The 25,120-nt window shown below is 40.6% G+C and overlaps 1 protein-coding gene across 5 annotated transcripts in view; it reads left to right on the top strand.

Moving 5' to 3' along the window:
• The window catches only part of DYM (dymeclin), a 282,022-nt gene that overhangs the window by 113,262 nt on the left and 143,640 nt on the right, over positions 1–25,120 (top strand). For all 5 annotated transcript variants that reach the window (XM_061614422.1, XM_061614383.1, XM_061614393.1 and 2 more), the window contains 3 exons: positions 13,325–13,507; positions 15,101–15,279; positions 17,984–18,109. In XM_061614422.1, the coding sequence (XP_061470406.1) occupies positions 13,325–13,507; positions 15,101–15,279; positions 17,984–18,109 (488 nt within the window). The remainder of the gene's footprint in view (positions 1–13,324; positions 13,508–15,100; positions 15,280–17,983; positions 18,110–25,120) is intronic.

Below are 25,120 nucleotides of genomic sequence, written 5' to 3'. Positions count from 1 at the left end.
TAATTTGACAGTCCTTAAAGGCCTTTTCAAAAACGTAATTTAAGGCCTCAATTCTTTCAATCCCACTGTTTACAGGAGAGATTTAAGCGCAGATTTAACTTTTGGTTGGATCATGCCCTTAGTCCCTAGATTAGGCCAACGACGGTTTAACCTGTCAGTGCCTTTTATGCAGATAGAGACTGACAGCCTAGTATCACTGATTTGTTGACGGAGGACTTTGGGAATGAGTTTAAAATTTGTTTCTCTTATCTGCTTGTGTGTTGGGTTTTATTGTGATTTTGCCCTGAAAGCTTGAATCTTTTTAGATCAAAATGAAACAGTAATATCATTCTTATTATCAATCTCAAAGGGGCAGTAACACACTACTTTTTTATATGGTAATACAGATGTTCACAGTGCAATATGCAAGCTTTGAAGTTACTCATAACACTTCCTCAAACTATATGTTCCCTGAAAAAATGGACCTAGTTTTATTAGTGCTAAAGACAGAGGTGGCTAATTATTTGTTTTTAAAGGAGGCCCCTTCATTCCTCTGCAGTCATAGCATTCTCCTGTGTAACTTGAGATCTTCACCTAATTGTGGCTGCAATCCTATGCACACTTTTCTTGGACTAAGCCTAATTTGCTATATCTTCCTAATGGCTTCCTAATTAGTATAGAAATATTTAAATCAACTCTAGACTTAAAATGGTACCTGAGAAAGTCCCAAGAGAAAGATGAGCCCCATTACAATAGGTTTTTCATTCTCCCTCCCCTTGCCCCAAAAGGTGACTGGATCTGCCCACCATTATTGTTTCAGTCTTAGATTTAGCATGCTAGAACCAAAACAGGGTTTACCAATATTTAGTTGTATTTATGCCAGCCTTAAAGAACCTTTAGATTTTAATCTGCCCTGCCTCAAAACTTGCCATGTGTTCATATCTCAAAGCCAAGCCAATTTACAGTTTTTAAAATGTTGATGCTTTTTGCCATTTGGATGCTTTATGTCGCCTTTAAACAATCCTTTCATAATTAGGTTTTAGTTATCTTTTCTCTTCTATAGCAAACTAGTGTTGGTTAATTACCTTAGTCAAATGCTCTTCACTAGGTTAAGCTTGCACTCTAAATTTCACACTGTAAAATATTGTTGAAAAGTTTATGCATTTTCTTAAATATACTATGATATTGATGTCAGTCTTCAGAGTTTATTATCTAATTTTATGGAGCGACAGTGCTTTCTTATGCTTAAATAAAAGCCAGTGTGGTGTAGTGGTTAGAGTGTTGGACTAAGAGACCAGGGTTCAAATCCCCACTCAGCCATGAAGTTTGACCTTGGGCCAGTCGCAGTCCCTTAGCCTAACCTATCTTACAGTTGTTGTGAGGATAAAATAGAGAGGGAGGAGAACCATGTACACCATCTTGAGCTCCTTCGAGGAAAGGTGAGATATAAATGTAATAAGTAAATCAATGCATACAATATTTGTGTAAACTGTCATGCAGTGTGACAGCAGCTTTCCATGGGGGTGGGCATGAGGCAAGTACGGCAAGGATGTGAGGCAAGCAGGAACAGCAGACAGGTGGGCAAGCGAGGCAGGCTTGAGGCAAGCAAGGAAGGTGGGAGAGTGAAGTGACCCAGGTGAGCTATGGAAGAACAGTCAGGACAGCCCTGGGTAGCTCATCAGCTGTCCTGCGCTGCTGTTGCTGACTCCCTACCTCACCGACAGCCACAATGGCAGAAGGCAAGGAGGAAGGAAGCGGTGGGAGAGCTGAAGTGCTGCCCGACCACTTCCCACTGCTCCTGTGTCGCTTGGCCAGCTGCCTCCCTCTTCATCACAGGAGAAGATCTAAAGGGGAGGAGAGGAAGAAGCTTGGGGACCCATTTGGGGCAGAGGGCAACCTATTTGGGAATCTGTATGTCTGTATTTGGGAGTCACAGAGGGTTGGGCGTCCTGGGGATGGCAGGTGTTCGGAGTCCCTCTGTGTGTGTGTGAGTGTGTGTGTGTGTGTGTGAGTGTGTGTGTGTGTGTGTGTGTGTGTGTGTGTGTGTGTGTGTGTGTGTGAGAGAGAGAGAGAGAGAGAGAGAGAGAGAGAGAGAGAGAGAGACGAGACCTTCCATGGGGTGGGTTGGAACACAATAGTGCACAGGGGCAAAACCGTGAATAAATAAATATGAATAATAATTAACATTTCATCAAGTCTTATAATTACAAGCCACTTTTTTCTTGACCTATCCAGTGCTCCTGTTAGTTTCCATGCCTACTGACCCTACGTGTCTAAGCACTAGGGACCCTGAAGTCTAACTGACAAATTGGCTTAATTCAAGGAGAGTTTGTGTGCCTAGGAGGTATGTTTTTTAGTCTTTGTGATTTTGGCAAAAATACTGGTCAGTGGAAAGATCATAAACCAAGGGGTCCTTAAAGTGTTTACGCAGTCAGGAGATGTGGCTCTTAGCACTTTTACATTACCCTGCTGTTCTGTTTCCCTGATTTTGTCAATCTGTTTCCTTCAGCTTGTATGAAACTGTAAATTTTAAATTTAATTTATTTGTATGCATATATCATGCCGTCAGTGTACATGGCACTGTGGTGCCCTAAAGATCCAACACAGGGGAAGCAAAGGGAAGAGGAGGCAGGGAAACCAATATGTGCTTGCTTCAGTTGCATGTACTCAGGCTTAGTTATAGGCTCAGTTACACTAGAGCGTGAGAACTAGGAAGCTGTGTCCTACCCGAAGTCAAGGGATTCAGACTTGGACTTGGCTGTGGCTTTTTCTCTTTTTATTAAAATAATAGATAAATCCAAAGCAGTTCGCCTCATTAACCTAACTACTCTTTCTAGGAACTCAGCTCTGCTCAAGCTCTAACTAACCATGACTTCTTGACTCTTAAGATGTTGACTCAACAACTGGGTCCCCCCCCCCGAGTCCGCTTAAGTAGGCTTGGATTGTGCACACAGACGAAGACTCAGCCTCAGCTCAGTCTGTTGAACTTCCTGCCTCAAGGGCTTCCAGTGGAGGGGGGCTGCTAACTGTCAGCTCAGGTGTGGAAAGCTGGGCAGCGCTCGGCTGGGAAACGTCTGACATGGAAGGCTGAATCTCTGGCGGCAGCAGCATGTCCAATTGGAGAGTGTCAGAAGTGCTAGGTGGATCTTTCACAGGGGGATTAGGAGCTGAGGCGGATGAGCTGTCAAAGATGGGCTGGGATGCCCTGTGAGTCCACCCCTCTGTCTGCCCCCTCCCTGGGTTCCCAGTCCAAGTCCTCATCCTCTGTTTCACCCTTGTCTATCCGCCCCCCTCCCTTCATGGCTCACGACATCATCTGCCCCATGAGAATCCCCCCCCAAGGGCTTGGGCTTGTCTGGATAAGCTTCATGGAACTCTCTCACCAAATCCAGTGCATGGACTTCTGTTGCTGACTCCCAGGATCTTTCCTCCGGACCGAACCCCCTCGAATGAATCAGATATTGCACCTTTTCTTGACACCAGCGAGAGTCAAGGATCTGCTCCACTTCATACTTTTCTTGACTACTGACCACGACTGGTGGAGGCGGAGTCTCGGGTGCTTGGTGGGAGTCTGGTGGCTTCTCTGGAGTGAGCAGGGATTGGTGAAATACTGAGTGGATCTTTAAGGAGGAGGGTAAGCGGAAGGCGACTGGGTTGATTTGTGCCTCTACTTCAAAGGGTCCCAGTCTCCATGCCTCTAACTTGCGGCAGGGAACCCACGTCGGCAAATAATGAGTGGACAGCCACACTTTGTCGCCAACTTGTAGTTTGGGGCCCGGATGGCGATGCTGATCTGCTACTCTTTTGTAGTTGGCTTTAATTGTTCTTGTAGCAGTTGCTGGATGGCTTGCAACTCTTGCAAAAACTCTGCCACCGCTGGGACAGCTGGATTAGAGCTGGGGGTGGTGAAGGTGCATGGGTGGTAGCCAAAATTGGCAAAAACAGTGTCTGCCGAGTGGATGCGTGTACCAGATTGTTGTAAGTGAATTCAGCTAGGGGCAGCAAGGACATCTAGTTATCTTGCTGGTAGTTCATATAACAGAGGAGGTACTGCTCCAAAGTTGGCTTTCACTGTTTCCGTTTGCCCATCTGTCTGGGGCTAGTACGCGGATGACATCCTCAGCTCGCTCTGTAACAGCTTCCACAGGATGCACCAGAACCGAGCTGTGAACTGGGCAGCCGGAAAACGTGTTGAACAAACAACTGGGCTGTCTCCCTCATAGTTGGTAGTCTGGCACAGGGGATGAAGTGAGCCAATTGGGGGGCACCGCTAATACCATGGAAAGACAGAAACAAAATTCAGAGGGACCTTGATAGGCTGGAGCATTGGGCTGAAAACAACAGAATGAAATACAACAGGGATAAGTGCAAAGTTCTACACTTAGGAAAAAGAAACCAAATGCACAGTTATAAGATGGGGGATACTTGGCTCAGCAAAACTACATGCGAGAAGGATCTTGGAATTGTTGTTGATCACAAGCTGAATATGAGCCAACAGTGCGATGTGGCTGCAAAAAAGGCAAATGCTGTATTACGCTGCATTAACAGAAGTATAGTTTCCAAATCGCGTCAAGTATTAGTTCCCCTCCATTCAGCACTGGTTAGGCCTCATCTTGAATACTGCGTCCAGTTCTGGTCTCCGCACTTCAAGAAGGATGCAGACAAACTGGAACAGGTTCAGAGGAGGGCAACAAGGATGATCAGGGGACTGGAAACAAGGTCCTGTGAGGAGAGACTGAAAGAACTGGGCATGTTTAGCCTGGAGTTCGCCTCATTAACCTAACTTTCTAGGAACTCAGCTCTGCTCTAGCTCTAAGCATGACTTCGTGACTCTAAGACTTTGACTCAGCAATTGGGCTCCCCCTCTGAGTAGGCTTGGATCGCGCACACAAATGAAGGCTCAGCCTCAGCTCAGTCTGTTGAATTTCCTGCCTCAAGTGCCTCCGAGCATGGGGCGAAGGTGGTTTGATCTCAGCTCCCCCTCTGATAGAGGGGGGATGCTAACTGTCAGTTTTGGGTGGGAAGCTGGGTAGCACTCTGCTGGGAAACATCTGAAGTGCAAGGTTGAATCTCTGGCAGCTGTGGCGTGTCGAGTTGGAGAGTGTCAGACGGGTCATGTGGAGCTTCCACAGGGGGGTCAGGGACTGAGCTGTCAAAGACGGGTTGGGATGCCCTGTGAGTCCATCCTGCTCTCTTCCCCCTCCTCGGGTTCCCAGTCCAAGTCCTCATCCTCTGTTTCATCCTCATATATCCACCTCCTCCCTGCATGGCTCACAACAAGTTGAGCCAAAGGCTTCCCTAGAAAGTTTGGTTTTGAGGAGGGATTTCAAGGATGTAAAAAGCTGGCATCACAGAGGTGTTCTGGGAGGCAGTTGCAAGTGTAATGCAGGAAGAGAAGTAGAGCAGAGTATTCTGAGGCAGCAAGATGTTGGTGTGTGTGGTGATTTGCGTGTCAGTGCGTTACTACTGAAGAGCAAGACATCCAGAAATCCACAGACAGGGAACTTGGTTAAGAGTCTTTTACTTCAGACATTAAGGCTTAACAGCATGCAAGCGGTTTCACTTTCCCCCACGACACCTCCTAACAAGAACCTCTCCACTCTGAAACAAAACCCCCACAGAAGGCTGGCAGAACTTTCCCAGCCTATATCTCCCTGGTTGCCTTGACAGCAGGTGCTGGCCTTGATGGTCCGTGCCAAGGCTCTTCGCAAGGCTTTGCAACAGCTTAACCCCTGCCTTGCTCCCAGGCTTGATGGAAACTCTAGTGCCATCCATGCCTATGGGTCAACAGTCCCCACCTTTCCATCAAGACTTAAACACATTTCATTACATTGCATTACATTACAGTTACATTTCATTTTGTTCAATTTCAGTACATTTTCAGTTCAATACATTATTTTTCCAGTTACATGTTCATTTACATTGAATATTAGACCACTGATTCCTTTCAAACTTTATTCAAACTTTGGCTGTACACAGGTCAGATATAATTTTTTTTTGCATCCATTTCAAGTTCCTGGCAAACACCCGGGCCGCTGACTAAACCCACTGTGAATCTGTCAGGCGGCTTCCCAATGTTAGCTCTTTCAGAACGCCTCAAGGCAACTGGAGCTTCGGCTCCCACTGCACCATTACCAGCCGCACTTGTACCTGGCATGGCTTGCCCATTTGCTGTCAGATCATCAGCCTTTATTTTCTTTGTTTTATGTTTGCCCCAGATCAATTCATTTAAAGCATCTTTTAGTGGAATTTGTGTTTCTTCTGTTTTCACCCCTTGTGTAGGTGCATTGTCTGACCCATTGAGAATAACTGTTTGGTCTTGGTCCCAAGGCTTGTCTGAGACTTTAATGCTCCTGCTCAGCACAACCTGCTGTGTCTTAGGAACCCACACCCTGTAATAGGCATTCTGGAAGCCCAGCACAAACCCTTCCTGTGCTCTGAGAGTCAGTTTGCCACGTCTTTTTCCCTGTGGAATGTGAACCCAGCAACTTGCTCCGAACCTCTCAATGTGTTGCACCCTCGGCTTTCTGCCTGTGAGTTTTTCATATGGAGACATTCCAAGTGCACTGTGTAACACCCTGTTGTGTATGTAATTCGCATACAAAATACACTCTCCCCAGAAAGAGTTTCCCAAGCTGGAATCCCCCAACATGGCTCTCAATGCTTCCTGAAGGGATCTGTTTTTTCTCTCTGCAAGCCCGTTACTGAACGGAGAAAATGGGGCTGTGAAATGCTGTTCTATTCCTTTACTCTCCAGGAACTCATGTAATGCTTTGCTCGTGAATTCCCCCCCCTGGTCTGATCGGATAGCTTTCACAGTAACGTTATGCTGCGTTTCAACTCTCTTGATGAACAGACGCAGCTTCTGTTCTGCCTCATCCTTTCTCTTAAGCAAATAAACATGACAGAACCTTGAAAAATCATCCACCACGACCATAAAGTACCTCGCACCTCCTCGTGAACTCTGTATTGGCCCTGATAGATCTACATGAATGAGCTGGTAGGGTGCGGTTGTGGTGCTTTCCGCCTCCCTGTTTATGGGTGCAATTGAACTCTTCGCTTCACGACAGGCATCACAATCAATCAACTGCCCACAATCTGTCAGTTTCAAGCCCTCACTATGTGTAGGGGTTTTCTTAATGGTTTCATAGTTTGCATGCCCCAGCCTTCTGTGCCACTCATGCACACAGCCTTTGTGTGCTTGTCTCTCAGCACTCAACACAGCACACTCTGCATGATTGCTCTGAATGACGAACTGTGAATCAATAAGGCTCCCTTGCATGCAGACCTCACCCCCTTTCAGCACAATACATTTGTCTTTTTCAAACACCACAGAAAATCCAATACTTACTAATTTCCTGACAGACAGAATATTAGTGGCTAATCCAGGTACATACAGAACATCAGTGATAATCCCAATTTCACGTAATTTCACTGACCCTCGGGCTAGCACATCTCTCCTGGATCCATCCGCTAGTACAACACAGTCCTGCACTGCTTTTGAAGTGTGAAATAAACTGGGATCTGTTAGGAGACAATGGGATGCTCCACTGTCACACACCCAATCCGTCGCTTTAGTTGGAGGCTTCCCTTCGCTGACAGAGTTCACGCTTGCCTGCCTCCAGCCTCTGTCTCTGTCTTTCTGCTTGGCTACACAGTTCCTTTGAATATGCCCACGCGCTCCACAAAAATAACACGTTTTATGACTCTGCTACTCCTTAAAGCTCGTCTGCCTGCTTCTGACAGTGTCTCTCAGCTCAGTCCTTTTCTTCTCTTGTCGTCTCTGCCATTCCTGGTTAAGTTTTTCCTCAACAAAGTCCAAGTTTAAGCCTCCATCGGGCATCGCCTCCATGGACATCACCAGATTATTCCACGTCTCATCCAGTGAAGCCAACACCAAGTAGACTTTTTGAAGATCACTATGCTCCATATCTCTATCTGCTAATTCAGCAAATAACCGCCTGAATTCAGTGAGATGCTCAGCCATGGTGCATTCTTCCGTTAAACGCATCTGGTACAGCTTTCTTGCCAGACACAGTTTGGACCCCGCTGTCGTTTGAACATGAACATTCTGTAGCACGTCCCACATACCTCTTGCTGTGGTTTCGTCTCTGACATAGAGCAATTGAGAGTCAGAGAGTGCCAAAGTAATAAACGCCTGCGCCTTCTCATCTTTGCGCGTCTAAGCCGCCTGAGGAGCCGCCGGTGGGGTGGTGTCGATTACTTCAAATAAATCCTCTTTTATCAGGAAAGCTCTCATTCTCAGCTTCCAGCTGGCGTAATTAGTCCCTGTAAGCCTTTCCATCGGCATGCCTGCAGACATATTAACAGCCATCTCTGCTCACCTCTGCCAGGCACAATCAAGCAGCCTTCCGGAGCTCTGGCTCAGTCCTGAACCGTCTTTACTCTGTTGTAAAGTGCGCTGGATCTGGGCCCATAACCCTGTTGGTGTGTGCGGTGATTTGCGTGTCAGCGCGTTACTACTGAAGAGCAAGACGTCCAGAAATCCACAGACAAGGAACTTGGTTAAGAGTCTTTTACTTCAGACATTAAGGCTTACAGCATGCAAGCGGTTTCACTTTCCCCCACGACACCTCCTAACAAGAACCTCTCCACTCTGAAACAAAACCCCCACAGAAGGCTGGCAGAACTTTCCCAGCCTATATCTCCCTGGTTGCCTTGACAGCAGGTGCTGGCCTTGATGGTCCGTGCCAAGGCTCTTCGCAAGGCTTTGCAACAGCTTAACCCCTGCCTTGCTCCCAGGCTTGATGGAAACTCTAGTGCCATCCAACACAAGAGACCTTCAGAAGGTGGAGGCTAGTGGAGTTTGAGGAATGAAGATCGCGGTCAGGGATCCATTGGGATATAAGGGTAGGAAGATAAAGCAGGACAAGGCCATGGACACACACACCTATTGTAATTGAAATATGTAATTGTAAACCTATTCTGAAAATTTATTCATTAAGAACATAAAGACAGCCCAAGGGTCCATCTGGTCCATCATCCCATTTCCCACAGTGACCTGGCAGATACTTTCCATTTTTGTGGATGGTTTCGAGCAGATTTTCTCAACCATTGGGCTACGGACCACCAGTGGGGCTCAGTGCTACAGCTCGCCCAGTGCCTCTTCATTTGTCCATCCTGTCCCTTGGCTCTGCCATAGCCTTTTGATTGGATTATTGCCATCACTAGTGCCTCCCCACTGAGTAATGGTGACTGGAAGATAGAAGTTCAAAAAGGGAGAGAAGGGAGGTCTTCCTCCTCTGAGAGGAAAGCACCAAAGGAGCTATTGAAGGAAATTAGAGAGACAAAATGCAAATTTTAACTTAATAAACTGTTAATAGAAAAAAGGAGATGTGACAGGAAAAATGTCATAGGAAGAGGGAGTAAAGGAGAAAGAAATAGAGGTAAACAGAGCAGGGAGGCAGAATGAAAAAAGCAGTCAGTTGGGGAGAACAGGGTATAAGCTCAGTATGAAAGTGGAGAAGAAATTGTTGGTGTGTGTGGAATTGCGTGTCCGGCTCTTTACAGGTGAACAGCAAGACATTCAAGAAATCCAAGCACAGACAGAGAACTTGTTTAAGAGTCCTTTACTGTGGACATTAAAGTAGCAAAACAGCATACAAGACTTTTCCCTTCACAATCACAACACCTAGCAAGAACTTCTTCCCCCACAGAGCTTCTTTCGGTTTCTCTCCAGCCTTTTGTAGATAAGACTGGCCTCGCTGGGCACAGCTGCCTGCCAACGTCCTTGGTGCTCTCCCTGGCTGGATTAACCCCATAACTACAGTATTGCTCTTCTACTCATGTGAGGAACATACGCACGTACACACATATCCAACAGAAATTACAGGCAATAAGTAAAAAATGCTTTGAGAGGCATGTGAGGGAGGAGGAATATAAAATAAAAGCCTTCTCCACTTAGAGTTTCTGGGTCACTAAATTCTTCCTAAAATAGGGAGCTGGATTACAACACCTCCAAAGCCAATGACTGTACTTAGATTGAGAAAAAACAGCTGTGGATCTTGTTGCCACAAGGAAATCACTGTGGCAAAGAATTTGGCAATTTCCAGTGGGACATTAGATATCAATAGAAAATTGCATCAATAATTGCCAGGTGAATTATGCCAAAATCTGTCTCCATCTGCTACTGTTTTGTGACTGGTTCCACCCTTGCATTGCTCATTTGTGACTGGTGGTCTTCAGTAATTTTCAGCTGTCTCAACTGGGCCCTGGGAGTAGAAAGTTAGGGAACCCCTGGTTTAGAGGATGCTTGACTCTGGGCTAGCATAAGAAATAATAAATGTTTGTGATTAGTCTGCTGGCCAACAGTTAATACACAACATCAGATTATAAAAATTGATTGACTTTTTAACTGGAGTTGATAAAAGTGGGCTATGGGTTTCTGGAAATAAAGAGGACAAAATTGGCTTTTACAGTGATCACTTGGCACACCCAAAAGGTTATATCAGCATTCAACAGAACTACATGCTGAGAATAATAATCTTAAAGAAACATTATCATACTTCTGGATGTTTAAATTGCATTGGTCCCAGATATTGGTTGAAAACTGGATATTTTTTTCACCTAGATTAAATCTAGAGAAAAATCCCTGTATGCAGCATCTTGCTTAGAAAAAGAAAGGCCTAAAATTTTATTCTAAAAAAAAAAAGAATGCAAAATAATTTTATTTGTGAAAAGGCACACCAGAAGATACTTTATGTCAAAAGGAATTGGAAGCTGCTTCTTATATCTTTCTTTTTCCATTTGAAATCTGTTCAGGTGTTAAAGAAAAGAGGTGATCTTTTTTGGTTTTTTTATCCTTTATGGATTTTATTCCAATTTTTTTATTGATTAGAATAAAGCAAGTATTCTGAAAATGATAATGGATCAACTCAAGTTTAAACACCAGGTTTCATTTTCACTTCATTTTCATACAGAAAAACATTTTTCTTATCACACCTGTCACTCTGTGAAAGTTTTCTCTGTGATAAGATTAAGGGAGGGGGGGTTTCAAACCATTCCTGGTCTCTAATCATGGGGGGATATTGCTTCAACAGGGCTGAACGGATCACAGGCATCTTGCTCCATTGCTTCTTATACTGAGAAAGGTGACTGTTATGTCCAGAGCAATTATATTTCCATGTCTTTGAACACAATTCTTGCCCTTGTACTGTCTTTGTGATAAGAAATTGGTCATGTTTTAGGTGTGCAGAAGCTAAGACTCATCCACTCTCCATGCAGATGCACTTTCTTATAAATTGTATTACAGGAGTGTGCCACCTATGTTCATAGCAGCATGTTGGTTAGCGCATCCTGTATTGCAAATATGCTGAGGCTTAGTAGAGGAAAACATTTTCACAATAGTGTCATACTTGTTTATTGCATGTAGATAATAATAGTCTTCCGTCTTTGCCATTGTAAGTGATCATTTTTCTTGCATAACAGATACAAAATAATTCAATTTTGTTACAAGAACAACAGTTTTATGGCACCTTAAAGACTAACCAATTTATTATGGCATAAGCTTAGGAACAGCTATGTCAATATTCACCCATAACCAAAAAAACCCTTGCGGTTTAAGAACATACCTATAGCCAACAGATACTTCTATCAGACTTTAAAAAACAGGGAAACTGGGCAGCTACAGTGAATGCACCGGGGAGCAGGAGACCTGACCTCCTCTCTGGGATATTGTACTGCCCTACAAATTTATAAAAATGCAAACACAATTTGGGTTGGTATTTCACAGTCCAATCCACTTCCTGTGTACCTTGGAAGAATCTCCAAAAATTGTTTATTCCTCTCCACTTGTCAAAGCATTTTGCCTTTGGTGGCTGAAAATCAATACTGATGGATACACTAGTGCTCTAACACATTTTTTTAAAGATCTCATTAGAATCGTGTATAACAGTGTTCATTCCTATTGCCTTCTGACATTGCTTGTGGTGACACTGTATTCGCATTATAGACACTTCTGTGTGCTATTCTCATCCTGGCACCCTGTAGCTGGCTTTGCCTGGAAGTCTTGCCTTGCAAATTGAGGGTTGCACTTGATGGTCTTTTTTGCTTATTTTTTCCAAACTTGCAGTTCAGTATTTAGAGGCCACATGGACTTGAAGCTGAGGTATGAACAAGTACATCACTTCTTACAGCTTTTACTGGATGGTGTCATTTCAGAGTGGAAGGAGGAGATATCATGCTTACGTATAATCTCATTATTCCCCCCCCCTTTGAACAGAATTAGCATGTCATGGAGAAGACTGGGTTTTTGGGGGGGTCATGTCTGAGTCATCTTCCTCTTGTTCTATAAGTTACATCGGGACAATTATAAATGTGTGTAAAAAGAGTTTATTGATGCATTAAACATGCTTTTAAGAATTGTGGTGTTACTGTGAGACAATTGGTTTGCTTTATAGAATCCCGAAGAAGCCATAATATGTTTGTATGTGATGGTTGGGTTTATGAGAAATTTCACCACGTTTGTGTTAGAATCAAAGTTAGCTTTTATCCAGTGCTATACAATTTTATGCTTTCTATTATAGAAGGTGACCTTCCAGTTTAACAGAATAATCAGTATAAACTATTAAGAACAAGAAGAATTTATTATTTGATGCATTTGAATCCTGTTCTTTTTTCAGGGAGCTCAGGATAGCAGCATACAGGGAATTAACATATTTTATTAGGCAGGTAGCATTCCTGAAAAACATTGTTAGATTTTTTAAAAAATGTTTTCCTGACCCATATGCAAAACAAGGAAAAAAGTTGCCATGCCATACTTGTGGTAAGGAAAGGTTATCTGAGTGGAAGGACAGGTGGATTTATTCAGCCCCTTAATCATAAACATCTAATTCTGATCCTGGGGTGACAGGTAGGATGGTGATTGGCCTGGCTGCCTTGTATCAAAATCCCACTCCTCCCCCTTCTGTACCTACTTTTGGCTTTGTGTTGGGCAGCCACATTAGCATAAATTTGTAATCCAACAATCTTGTGCTGCTGCAACTTCTCAGGTGCACAAACTCATCATAGAGTCTAGCTGGATATGTTCTTGGCAGGGAATGGCATCATACCATAATACCATCAAATTGCATGTGGAAATGGGTTGTGGGACTCTTTTATATTACATACTGAGGATGGTTAACTTCTTAATCTTGAGATTATTTCTATTTTAGTTCTGGGTTGTTTTTGATCAAGGAGTTCTGTATTGTTGGGATCAGGTGTAGATATGGCTACATATCTAGACCTCTACAAGGTCTTAATTTTAACCAGAGCTCAGTATATGGTTCAAACATCAAGCCAAGGCTACCTGACAAACCTAAAGCAGATTTCTCTCTCTTCCATTTAGCTGGCCTGTGGACAGTTTTCACATTGGGAGGAGTGGGAAGCAAGCGTGCTCCTCAGCAGGAGGAGTCTTCACCTCTAGCTAATCAAAGTCTTCTGCTGCTGCTTGTGCTAGCAAATCTCACTGATGCACCAGATACACTAAACCCTTATAGACAAGCTATTATGTCTTTCAAGAACACACAAGGTATGTACCTTTTTTTTAAAAAAACTTATCCATCTGTTTAATCAAAGTGAAAGTTTTTATTATTCTGTATTGTACTGGGGAGCCTTGCAGTTAAATCCTAATTTGGTTATGGGCTTGTTGGCAGTTAGGGGAGAGAGCTTTAATGAAATCCACACGTGCAACCCCTGGATCCTTTGCGTGAATCATAGTCCCCCTGCAACCTTCTAATCAATATCTGTGAGAGGGAGGCATCAGAAAAAGTAAGAGGGGCTTGGCCTACCCTGACCTCCCTGTATTTCAGGTAATGCTTGTTGGGTAGTTGTATGCAAGTTTTACCCTCTCAGCTTCTGTTTCCCATTTGCAAATAAGTTATTTGTCTTCACAACCCTGTAAATTAAGGACTGAAAAGCATCCATAGAGCTGAATTTATATGCATATGGTAAAGATAATGACCCAGTTGCATGTTAGATAATTTCAGTTATACACATGAACATATATGAACTGCCTTCTGCTGGGGATACTACACGATGCAAGGAAAATTCAGGGTCCTCAGCTTCATGCCATACTTGTAAGACAAATGCAGGGCAGCCTTTACCAGGAGACAATTGGCAGACAGAAAGAGTAATCAGTCCTTCTCCCACTAGTTGAGTCTCCAACCCTTTTAAAACAGTTTTCCTGCTAGCTGGGCTTCAAAACAGGAAGACCTACTCAAGAGGAATTGATTGGCACAGGAAATGCTAAATAGCCCTCCCTCCTGCCTACCCGTTATCCCCTACAAGCGCCCTCTTTGCCTGTAGATCCACCTGATGTAAGCTATAGATTATTGGCCTTTTTTTACTTAAGCTGTCTTTATTTGTTTATTTATTTGCTTGCTTGCTTGCTTGCTTATTTATTTATTTGCTTTCTTACTCATCCTTCACTATGAGGGTGAGTTACAGCAGTATAATCATATAATTTAAAACAAAAGAAGTAAAACAGTTTATATATAGTTATAAAAATAAGTATAACAATCCAAATCAAAAGCAGCACATTATAGAGTAAATGAAACAGAAGAGGTGGGTTTCACAAAAATACCCTTAACTGTCAAATGCCAGAGTAAAGAGGTGCGTCTTCAGTCTTCTCTGACTGGCAGCAGCTTTTTCAACTGGAGACGTCAGGAACCAAATCCATGCTGCCCTGCTGCATCAACAATATGTGCTCTGTCAGCATGTGATGGGTCTTCATATTTTTTCCTAGTTTAGATGGTTGTGGGCTCCCCTCCCCCCCAATCATTATAGAGGATTGTGGAAAATTAAGACAAACCTTTATGTTTCCTTAAACAGTTAAACAGCAGATATTTTGAGTTGACTGGCAATCTGTGATTTAAACCAATGGTTCAGCTGGTTGGTTGGCATCTAAGGTAGATTGTGACAACAACACGATCACTTTAGAAATAAATAAGAAATGAACATAGGAAGCTGCATGTTTGGGCTAAAAGTGGGTCCAGTGTCTGAAAAGTTTGACTACTATTGATTTAACCCTTGAAGACTAACCTCGCTATTGGGGCTAATGGAAAGAAAAGCATAACATCTGTGAGATGAATCCCTTTCAAACTGTTTGTGTTTTCCTTTCCAGATAGCACGGCTCTTCCTTCACCAAATCCTCACACTTTCCAGATTAATTTTAACAGTTTATACACCACTTTGTGTGAACGGCAGAACTCTGATCAAGCAACCCTTCTTTTATACATTCTGCTGCATCAGAACAGCAATGTTCGAACATATATGTTGGCCCGAACAGATATGGAAAATCTGGTAAGTATTTTATTGAATGTTCCACTGCTCTGCCATTTAATATTCAACAGAGCAGCTTACTTGTGAAATGTTTCTTGTATTGTGACTGAGACATCATTGGCGATCACTCGTGGCCGAGTAAGATTGTCTTCCAAGATAAGGTCTTTAACGGTGGGTCCGTAAGGGACTGTGGAGGCCAATTCTGGATCCACACAGCCTCCCACAGTGAGGACATAGGCTTCCAGATGGAAGATGGTCACGATGAGGATTTGCTTGATGTGCCTTCCACTTAGCTCATTTGTCCCTTTCGCCCTGTACTTGTGCTTCTTCAAAGTCCATAGCACCTTTGGCCGACCTCCAATTGGGACGCTCATGGGCCAAAGCTTCCCAGTTCTTGATGAGAGAACTAGGTACTGGACAAGAAGATGAGCCAGGGCATGTTTCCATTACTCTCTGATTTTAGGAAATGGGAATCAAAAAGTTAATCTGTGGATTATATTGACTGAATTTTAGATTTGACAGGACTGTAGGGAGGTGCATGGGTGCTGAGTGTGTTATATGATCTGAACCTCAGTGTGCCGGTACATTTTTATTCTGCCTGTGCATGTTTTTGGCCACACTATCACAGCTATTCCCATTCCAGTACAGGGATCATAAGTGCCAAATCAAATTAATGTTATCTGATATTTTTTCAAGTAGGAAGATACCTCCAAATTGTATGCAGAGTGGATTTATTTTGCTACTGAATAATCAGGCCTGGTATCCCACCCTTCCCGACTTCAGGGATTATAGTTACCCAAACACATAGTAGTATCCTGTACATTGGTGTTCTAAATGAGTAGTAGAACAATCTACCCTTTTATCACTGTTCTTTAGCCAAGCTATAAGTTGAAAGGGGTGGTTAAGTGGTAAATATCTGCAGCTAATATAAAAATGGAAACATGTAAGATTCCATGTTTGAAAAACAGGAGGAAGTATAGGGATAGTAAAATAAGTTTATGTGGATGAAATGCTTAGTATTGTGCTTGATTTATTGAGGAAGGGGAGTATCTGCCCCATGACTCCCAATACTAGCCATATCATGTTGGCTATGCACTGCCTCCACAATCAGAGGCAGCATGCTTCTGAATGCCACTTGCTGGAAACCACAGGAAGGGAGAGTGTGGTTCTGCTTGTGGGCTTCCCATAGGCATCTGGTTGGCCACTGTGAGAAACAGGATGCTGGACTAGATGGGCCATTGGCCTGATCTAGCAGGCTCATCTTATGTTCTGCTGTAACTTTCCGATAGCAGGAGCTAAGGGGGGCATTTCAAATGGACCCCTAACCCCTTGTAATCTGAGCACCGGACAGAACTTTTTTGTCATTCTAAATACAATTAAAAAGAAGAAAACGGATGTTAGTTCTTGCAGACTAATTAAGAAGCATGCCTTTTATTTATTTGAAACCTTCAAATTTGTCCCTCTGTCATGAAAAGCTGCTTGTAAGCCAAAGAAAAGATACTCTAAGCACAGAAGCTCACTTTCTGGGAATAGTTATCACTGCTGCTCTTCACTTTTAGCATATTTTCCTCTTTGTGTGATGTTTGCTCATTAGAATGAAATAATAAGGATATTTTACATACATAGTCAGAATTCTCAGAAAATACTGCCTTTTTCAAGAATAGAGTTTTTAGTGGCACAAGATAGAGCTGCTATCTCAAAAATATCTATTATTCTGAAAAGTGTTCCCCAGTTCTTCTACCATTAAGACATTCTATTCAGCTGGACTATCCATTAGTTATAAGGGAAGGAATGTGTGCAGTAGATAAGTTAATTGTGTCCCAGTTCATACATAACACTAATATAAAAACAGAGCATGCAAAATTATATGTTTGAAGAAGAGCATGAATGAGCAAATGTGTGGGTTGCTGGAATAACTATTGCATTATTGCGGCTGCTGAACTCCTCACACAGTTCTGCTGCTGCCACACTACCCAGTGTGAAGCCCTGGTTTGGCTTAGCATTGCCTCTGAAGCCAGGCTGATAGTTTGTCTCACTCCAGACCAGCCATGTACTGTAACCAAGGTTTGTTCTTGGTTTACCACTTGTAGTTTGTCATGGGGAGACAAAACACGAGCCTGGGTTCAGATGTAATGTTAAACCAAGCCATGGCTTAGATCCAGCTGTGATCTGCACTCCAGGAACCCATGTGTTTGCTCATTCATACTGTTTAGCTATAGTTTGATTTGAAATGGATTGAAATCATTTGAAAAAACAGCAGGACGCTTGTTTTAAATGGAAGCAGCAAAACTGTCTTAAAACCATGCTGGGTAATATTGCTAATAAAATACTACATCCTGCCGCTTTACCTGCCAAAAAGATTGAGTTAGATGTATATCATTATTAGCTCTGTAAGGTAAATTGAGCTCTAGAAATTTAGAATGTGATGATCCATCTTAAAAGCACTACCAGGAGTCTTGCTCACTAGGAACTGAATTTTATGTCTCCTCACAGGAGTTTGTTTAACCTTTTTTCCCCAGCTGCGGAAGGAAACAAATGAAAGGTGGTAAAGAAATTTATGTCAGTAGAGTTTGTGTGTGTATTTTATATTTAGTCATTTATTTAGTTTTCATTCTTTTTCTGAAGTTACTGGATTACTCACGAAATGGCTAGGTAAGATCAGAAAGATCTAAAAAAATGTACTTTTTGTTCTAAACTAACCCATCCTTATTTGTCTCTCTTCAAGGTTCTGCCAATTCTTGAGATACTTTATCATGTTGAAGAAAGGAACTCTCACCATGTTTACATGGCTCTGATAATTTTGTTAATTCTTACTGAAGATGATGGCTTCAATCGATCCATTCATGAAGTAGTAAGTTATGAGCTATGATAAATCAATTTAAAATAATAAATATGCATCTGTATAATGATGAAGTTTTGTTGCCAGCTTCACTCAGATAGCGTTTGTCATGTCAGCATAGCCAGATTTCATGGATTCAATTTGCCCCTCAGGATTTTAGATTATTTAGTCTTTCCCCATAGGTTTTAAACCTTTATACTGAATTCTGTTCAAGAAGCTGTTAATGCCGCTTGGGTAAGTTTCACTTTGGAAGCCAAATTTGAGGAATACAATGTAACTGATTTATTTTACACAGCTGATCAAATAAAAATAGGGAGTCCAGAAGGAAGAAGTTATGTCCATTGGGATTTTGCCTAAGCCTGCCTTGAAACTGCTATTGTGTGATCAGTTGATCGATTTCAAAATACTGAGTTGGATTCAATGTTATAGGCATTTAGCTCAAATTGAAATCAGTGTGAAAAATTAGTCATGACTAGCATAAACCCTCTTGATTTCAGTGGGAACTTAGTTTGGATCTACCTTCTTAAATCCACATTGATGATGGAGGTGGTCTGACGTTTTGTTTGCATATGGGTTCTCCCCCCTCCTCAATCTATCAGTTTTGTTTGCATATGGTTTCTCCCCCCTCAATCTATATGCATACTTTGCATTTTGGAACAAACTTGTCTATATTGAGAAAAAATGAGAGAAAAGACAGTCTAGAGATAAAATTAAGGATTCATGGAACTACTTAAATTCTCATAAGAGGCTTGTGGTAGCCCAATGAAATGTTTCACTTTACCCCTTTTCAATCCTCAACCACATTGCAAACCCTCAATCATATTGCAAAATGTTTTTGAAATATCCCCCATTTTTGAAAGTCATTTGTCATTTAACATGAGGTGGGGCTTGGGGTGTGTAGTTCCTTATTTTTTTTTCATATCCTTTTTAAAAAATAAATTTGAAAATACCTGTAACAGAAAGGCAACAAAAATCCATCCTCTATCCATTTTCAAGATGGCCAGGAGTGAGTGAGGCCTCCCAAAACTGTACTTTAGCATTATTTTAGCTACTTTGGAAGAAAGTGGCTTTTGTCCTATAGGTAAAGATTGAGAAGATAAAAATAATAAAAGACATTTTGCATCAGAATCGACTTCCCATCCTGTTCTTCATTGTGCGTCTTCCTTTTAGAGTTATGATGTCTATGTCAATCTATGAATGTATTTCCCTTTTGCAGAATTATACACACAATTATTAATTGATATTTTAGATTAATTTCAGTAAGTACAACTTTATAAATGGCTGATTATATAGACTCTTACTTAGGTTCCCCCAAAGAAGCCGCAAAAGCTTTCCTATCTGGTTAAAAGATTTTTGTTTGAAAAGAAATTGTGGTTTTGGCTTCCTTGGAAAGAAGATCAAACATAAAATATCTTTCTGCCATTGACTTCAGACAGGTAGCTGTGCCTATATTGAGTGCAGTTTTATTAATAATGAAAATGGCAACGGTTAAGTAAAACTAATAGGACATTTGCCAGGGCAACCCAGTCCTCAGTGAGCACTTTTTTGCAATTCTTATCCTGGATGCACATGGGTCACAGTGGCAAGGCTCTCCCTGTCCAGCAATGACCAGACATAGCTTGTTAAAGGTACTTCTTGCTGCAGAGTCCAGTTTTGACTCCAAAACACTGGTAGTTTTAGGACCACCCCAGATTACACACCTGTTTTTTCAGAGTACAACCCCATCCAGAACAGGCAGCGTACCCAATTCCCAGACCTAGGAACTATCCACCCACAGGACCCTGCTTTCTTGGGATTCAGCTTAACATTTTAGCCTTCATCTAGCTCACCACTGCATCCAGGCACTGGTCAGAACCCCTAATGACCACTCCCAGTGGCTTCATATAGGTGTTAAACAGCTATAGGGGACAAAATGGAAGCCCATAGCCAAGAGGTTGAGCAGGTGTCACCCAACACCACTCTCTAATAGTGGCCCTGCAGGTAGGAGTGAAGCCACAGTAACACAGTGTCTCCAGCTTCCATCCCACGCAGTCATTCCAGAAAGATACCATGGGCAGTGGTATCAGAACTGCAGAGGATTTAAGAAGAATCAACAGGGTCTCACTCTCCCATTGCTCTCCTAATAAAAATCATCTGCCAGGATGACCAAGGTTGATTCAGACCCCAAACCAGGTGTGACTTGGGTTCTGAATCAACCTTGGAATGGGTCTAGATAATTGGTGTCTTCAGGAATGTCTGGAGCTGGACCACCATTATCCTCTCAAGAATTATCCCAAAGAAGGGGATATTTGTGCCTGGACAGTAGTTACTACACACCTCCAGGTCCAATGTTTTGTTTTGATGAGCAGTTGCACCACCGCCTCCTTGAAGCCACCCCCACCACAAGCAAGGTTTTCAGCACACATTGGACCCACTCAGTCAGTCCCCTCCAGCTATATCATACCAACCACAAAGGGCAAGTGTTACATGGTTGGCTGCACTGCTGCAAGCATCTTGTTCACATCCTCAAGCCTCTATATTGGTACTACTCCGTTGATTGGAGGACTCTGTGAGTTGGTTGTCATGGATGGACCATTTCCTGGCAAGGTTTGGGTGAATGTAGCTACTCCATTCTGCAAGAATGGGGGACCTATTGAGATGGTCCACGCTCAGAGACTTCTGGAATCTGATGGATTCCTGAATGCTCTGGGGGATTTTCTGGCTGGCATGGCTGGTGCTCCTGTCAAGGCTCTTATCTCGCTGTGGAATGGTGAGATGTGTAGAGCCATCGACACAATCACTCCTGAGTGCCCCTGCCGTCACTGTGGAGCATGCAGGTCACCTTGTTATTCCATTGATTTGCTTTTTTTTTTTAAATAATAATTTTTATTCAAATTTTTCAAAAGACAAACAAAACAAAGTCAAAAAACATAACAATACAACAACAAAAAATATAAAATAGTTGACTTCCGATTTGTCGCAGATCAACTATAAGTATATAATATACATCAAACCTGTCCCTTAATATATACATACATGATCACTTTTCTCCATAGGCTATCTTAGTTAATCGTCAAATCCCAATATCATCATTTTATTTTGATCTTTCAACAAAAAGTCTAAGAGAGGCTTCCATTCCTTAAGAAATGTGTCTGTCGATTTTTCTCTAAGTAGACATGTCAATTTATCCATCTCTACTAAGTCCATTAATTTCAATAGCCATTCTTCCGTTGTTGGTGTTGATTCCATTTTCCACTTTTGTGCATATAATAATCTTGCTGCCGTAATCATATATAATATTATTCTTCCATATTTCTTTTCTATTTGTTTATCCATAAAACCCAATAAAAAAAAATTCTGGTTTTGACTGAATATTTATCTTTAGAATTTTTTGCATCATCCTACCTATCTGTGCCCAAAATGATTTTGCCTTTTTACACAGCCACCACATATGATAAAATGATCCTTCTTGTTGTTTACATTTCCAACAAACATTAGAAACATTACTATACATTTTTGACAACTTTTCTGGAGTCATGTACCAAAGGTACATCATTTTATAGAAATTTTCTTTAAGATTATAGCATAATGTAAATCTCAAGCCTTTTTTCCACATATTTTCCCATTGATCCATTTGTATGTTATAACCAAAATTTTTTGCCCACTTTACCATACACTCTTTTACTTGTTCTTCTTCCATATCCATTTTCAGTAAGAGTTTATACATTTTTGCAATTATATTTTCATCATTTGTACACAAACCCATTTCAAAATCAGATTTACTTATTTCAAACCCATACATTTTCTTGTCCATTTTATATCTTTCTAACAATTGTAAATAGGCAAACCATTGAGAACTATATCCTTCCTTTATCAGTTGTTCTCTCTCTTTCATTATATATTCTCCATGTACATTTTCTAATAGTTCTTGATAAGTTAACCATTTCTCTTTTCCAGCCATTTCTCTTCTGTAAAACGCTTCTTGACTTGAGACACATAATGGTATTTTCGAATAGAACCTTGGTTTATATCTATTCCATATTTTCAACAGAGGACGTCTTATAAAATGATTATTAAAGTCTACATTTACTTTTACTTTGTCATACCATAGATATCCATGCCATCCCCACTTCAGGTTATGGCCCTCCAAATCCAATAGTCTTTTATTCCTCAATAAAATCCATTCCTTTATCCAGACTAAACATCAGGCAGCAAAATAAAGTCTCAGATTTGGTAATCCCAGTCCTCCTCTTTCTTTGGTGTCTTGTAGTAATTTAAATTTAACTCCTGGTTTTTTTCCTTGCCATACAAATTTAGAGATATCTTTTTGCCATTGTTTAAAAGGTAAATCAGAGGATATTACAGGTGTTGTTTGAAACAAAAACATCATTCTCGGTAATACATTCATTTTTATCACAGATATTCTACCCATTAATGACAATTGTTGTTTATCCCATCTTAACAGATCTTTCTTAATCTCTGTCCATAATTTTTCATAATTATTATGAAACAACTTTGAATTTTTATTTGTCATAATGATACCTAAATATTTCAACTTTTTCTCTATTGTTAAATCTGTCTTGTCCATTAACTCTTTCTGTTCCCTTAAAGTTAAATTTTTCACCAACATCTTTGTTTTTTGATTGTTGATCTTAAATCCTGCTAACGGTCCAAATTCTTTTAATTTGTCCATCAATATATTAATTCCTTCCAAAGGGTTTTCTAATACAATTATCAAATCATCAGCAAATGCTCTCAGTTTATATTCTTCTTTTTTTATCTTTAATCCCGAAATCCTTTTATCTTGCCTTATATCTCTAAGGAGCACTTCTAAGACCAGAATAAATAGAAGGGGAGATAATGGACATCCCTGTCTTGTAGCCTTTTGTTTTCACATGAATCCGTTAAATCTCCATTAACAATTATCTGAGCCTTCTGAGATGTATAAATCGATCTAATCCATTTTATAAAATTGTCTCCAAAATCCATTTGCTCCAAAACCTGAAACATAAATTTTCAATTCAAATTATCAAATGCTTTCTCAGCATCTAAGAAAATCAAAGCTGCTTGTTTATCATTTTGTTGTTCTAAATATTCCAACACATTCAAGACATTCCTGACGTTGTCATGTAATTGTCTTTTAGGTAAAAACCCCGATTGATCTTCCTGGATAAATTGTTGCAATATTATTTTCATTCTTTCTGCCAAGATCATTGTAAAAATTTTATAGTCATTATTCAATAGAGATATCGGCCGATATTTTTTTGTTTTAGTTAAATCTTGCTCCTCTTTAGGTATTAATGTTATGTTAGCATTTTTCCAACTATCCGGTGTCTTTCCCTCTTGCAAAATAGAATTCATTGTATACTGTAAAGGTAGCAAGAGTTCTTCCTCCAAACATTTATAGTACATTGCAGATAACCCATCTGGTCCTGGCGCCTTTCCTGATTTAATTTTATTTATAGCTTCAGATATCTCTCTTGACGTGATAGGGCCATTAATAGCTTGTCTCTGAAAGTCTGTAATTTTAGGCAAATTCTGTTTAGATATATACTCTTCTATTTTTTCAGATGGGATTTCCTGACACTTGTACAATGTTGAATAACATTGATGAAAAATCTTTTTGATTTTTACATTATCTGTCAGCATCTCATCTCCTTCTTGTATCTTTAAAATAATATTTTTGACATTCTTTTCTTAATTTATATGCTAACCATTTCCCCGGTTTATTTGCAAATTCAAAAGTCCTTTGTTTAGCAAAATTTAGTTTCCTTTCAATTTCTCTAACTGTCAGCATTGATACTTGATTCTGTAACATTTTAATTTGATTTACAATAGAAACTTTAGTTGGATTCTTTTTCAATTCTTCCTCTTTTTGTTTTATTTCTTCCAAAATTAATTGCATTTTCTGTTGTTTCTTTTTTTTAATTCAGAGTTACATTTAATAAAATATCCCCTCATAAATGCCTTACTTGTATCCCAAACAATATTTTCATTTGTTCCTTTATGTAAATTATATTCAAAAAACTCTTTTAATTTCTTCTTACATTCTTGTATTGTGGTCCGAAAAAGTTTTTGGTAATATATCCATTTTAAAAATATCTTTCACTAGATTTTTAGACATCCAAATCATATCAATCCTCGAGAATGTTTTATGTCTTTCTGAAAAATAAGTAAATTCCTTTGCGTTATCTTTTATATATCTCCAGGTATCCACCAATTCTAAATTTTCCATCAGTTCAAAGCAAATCTTCGGTAATTTACCCTGTGTCTCTTTAATATTTTTTTCAGAAAGTCTATCAATTTTTGGTGAGATTACCCCATTCCAGTCACCCATGACACACCAATGATCATATGAAAACTCTGACAATTTTTCCATAAGTCCTGTGTAAAACCTTGTTTTATCTTCATTGGGGGCATAAATACCCACTATCAAAATTTTTATGCCCTGTAAAGTAATTTCAACCCCCACAAATCTACCACTATCATCCAGTAATATCAATTTAGGAAGCAATTGTGGGTTAATGTAAAGAACAACTCCATTTTTTTTTTTTGATCCAGCCGAAATAAATTCTTCACCCAAATTTTTACAAATCAAATATTTGGAATCTTTCTTCTTAATATGAGTTTCTTGTAAACAAATTATATCCAATTTTAATTTTTTCAAATAATGAAACACTTTCTTTCTCTTCTGCGCCATGTTGGCTCCATTTATATTCCAAGTTAGATATTTGTAATCCATCTTTAAGCGTGTATTTTAAAATGTACCTGATGCTCCCTTTAATCCATCATCTTCCTTCCCCTCCTCTGCATGTTCCTGTTGACTTTGTTTCCCAGGAATTATATCCATATCTTTGAGTTTATCTTCTTCCATGTCTTTTGAAGCTTTTCTCAAGAAATCCCTTGCTTTTTGAACAGTATTCAATCGATGTTTCTGTTGTCTGAATGTAAAAATCACTCCTTCTGGAACATCCCATCTAAATTGAATTTTGCATTGCTTAAGTTTTTCTGTAAAGAAAGCATATTCTTTTCTCTTACGTAAAA

This window comes from Rhineura floridana, chromosome 1 (genome assembly GCF_030035675.1).
Source record: "Rhineura floridana isolate rRhiFlo1 chromosome 1, rRhiFlo1.hap2, whole genome shotgun sequence".
NCBI classification, from domain to species: Eukaryota; Metazoa; Chordata; class Lepidosauria; order Squamata; family Rhineuridae; genus Rhineura; species Rhineura floridana.
The sequence above is the reverse complement of the archived record's forward strand: the minus strand, read 5'-3'. Positions and strand labels throughout refer to the sequence as shown.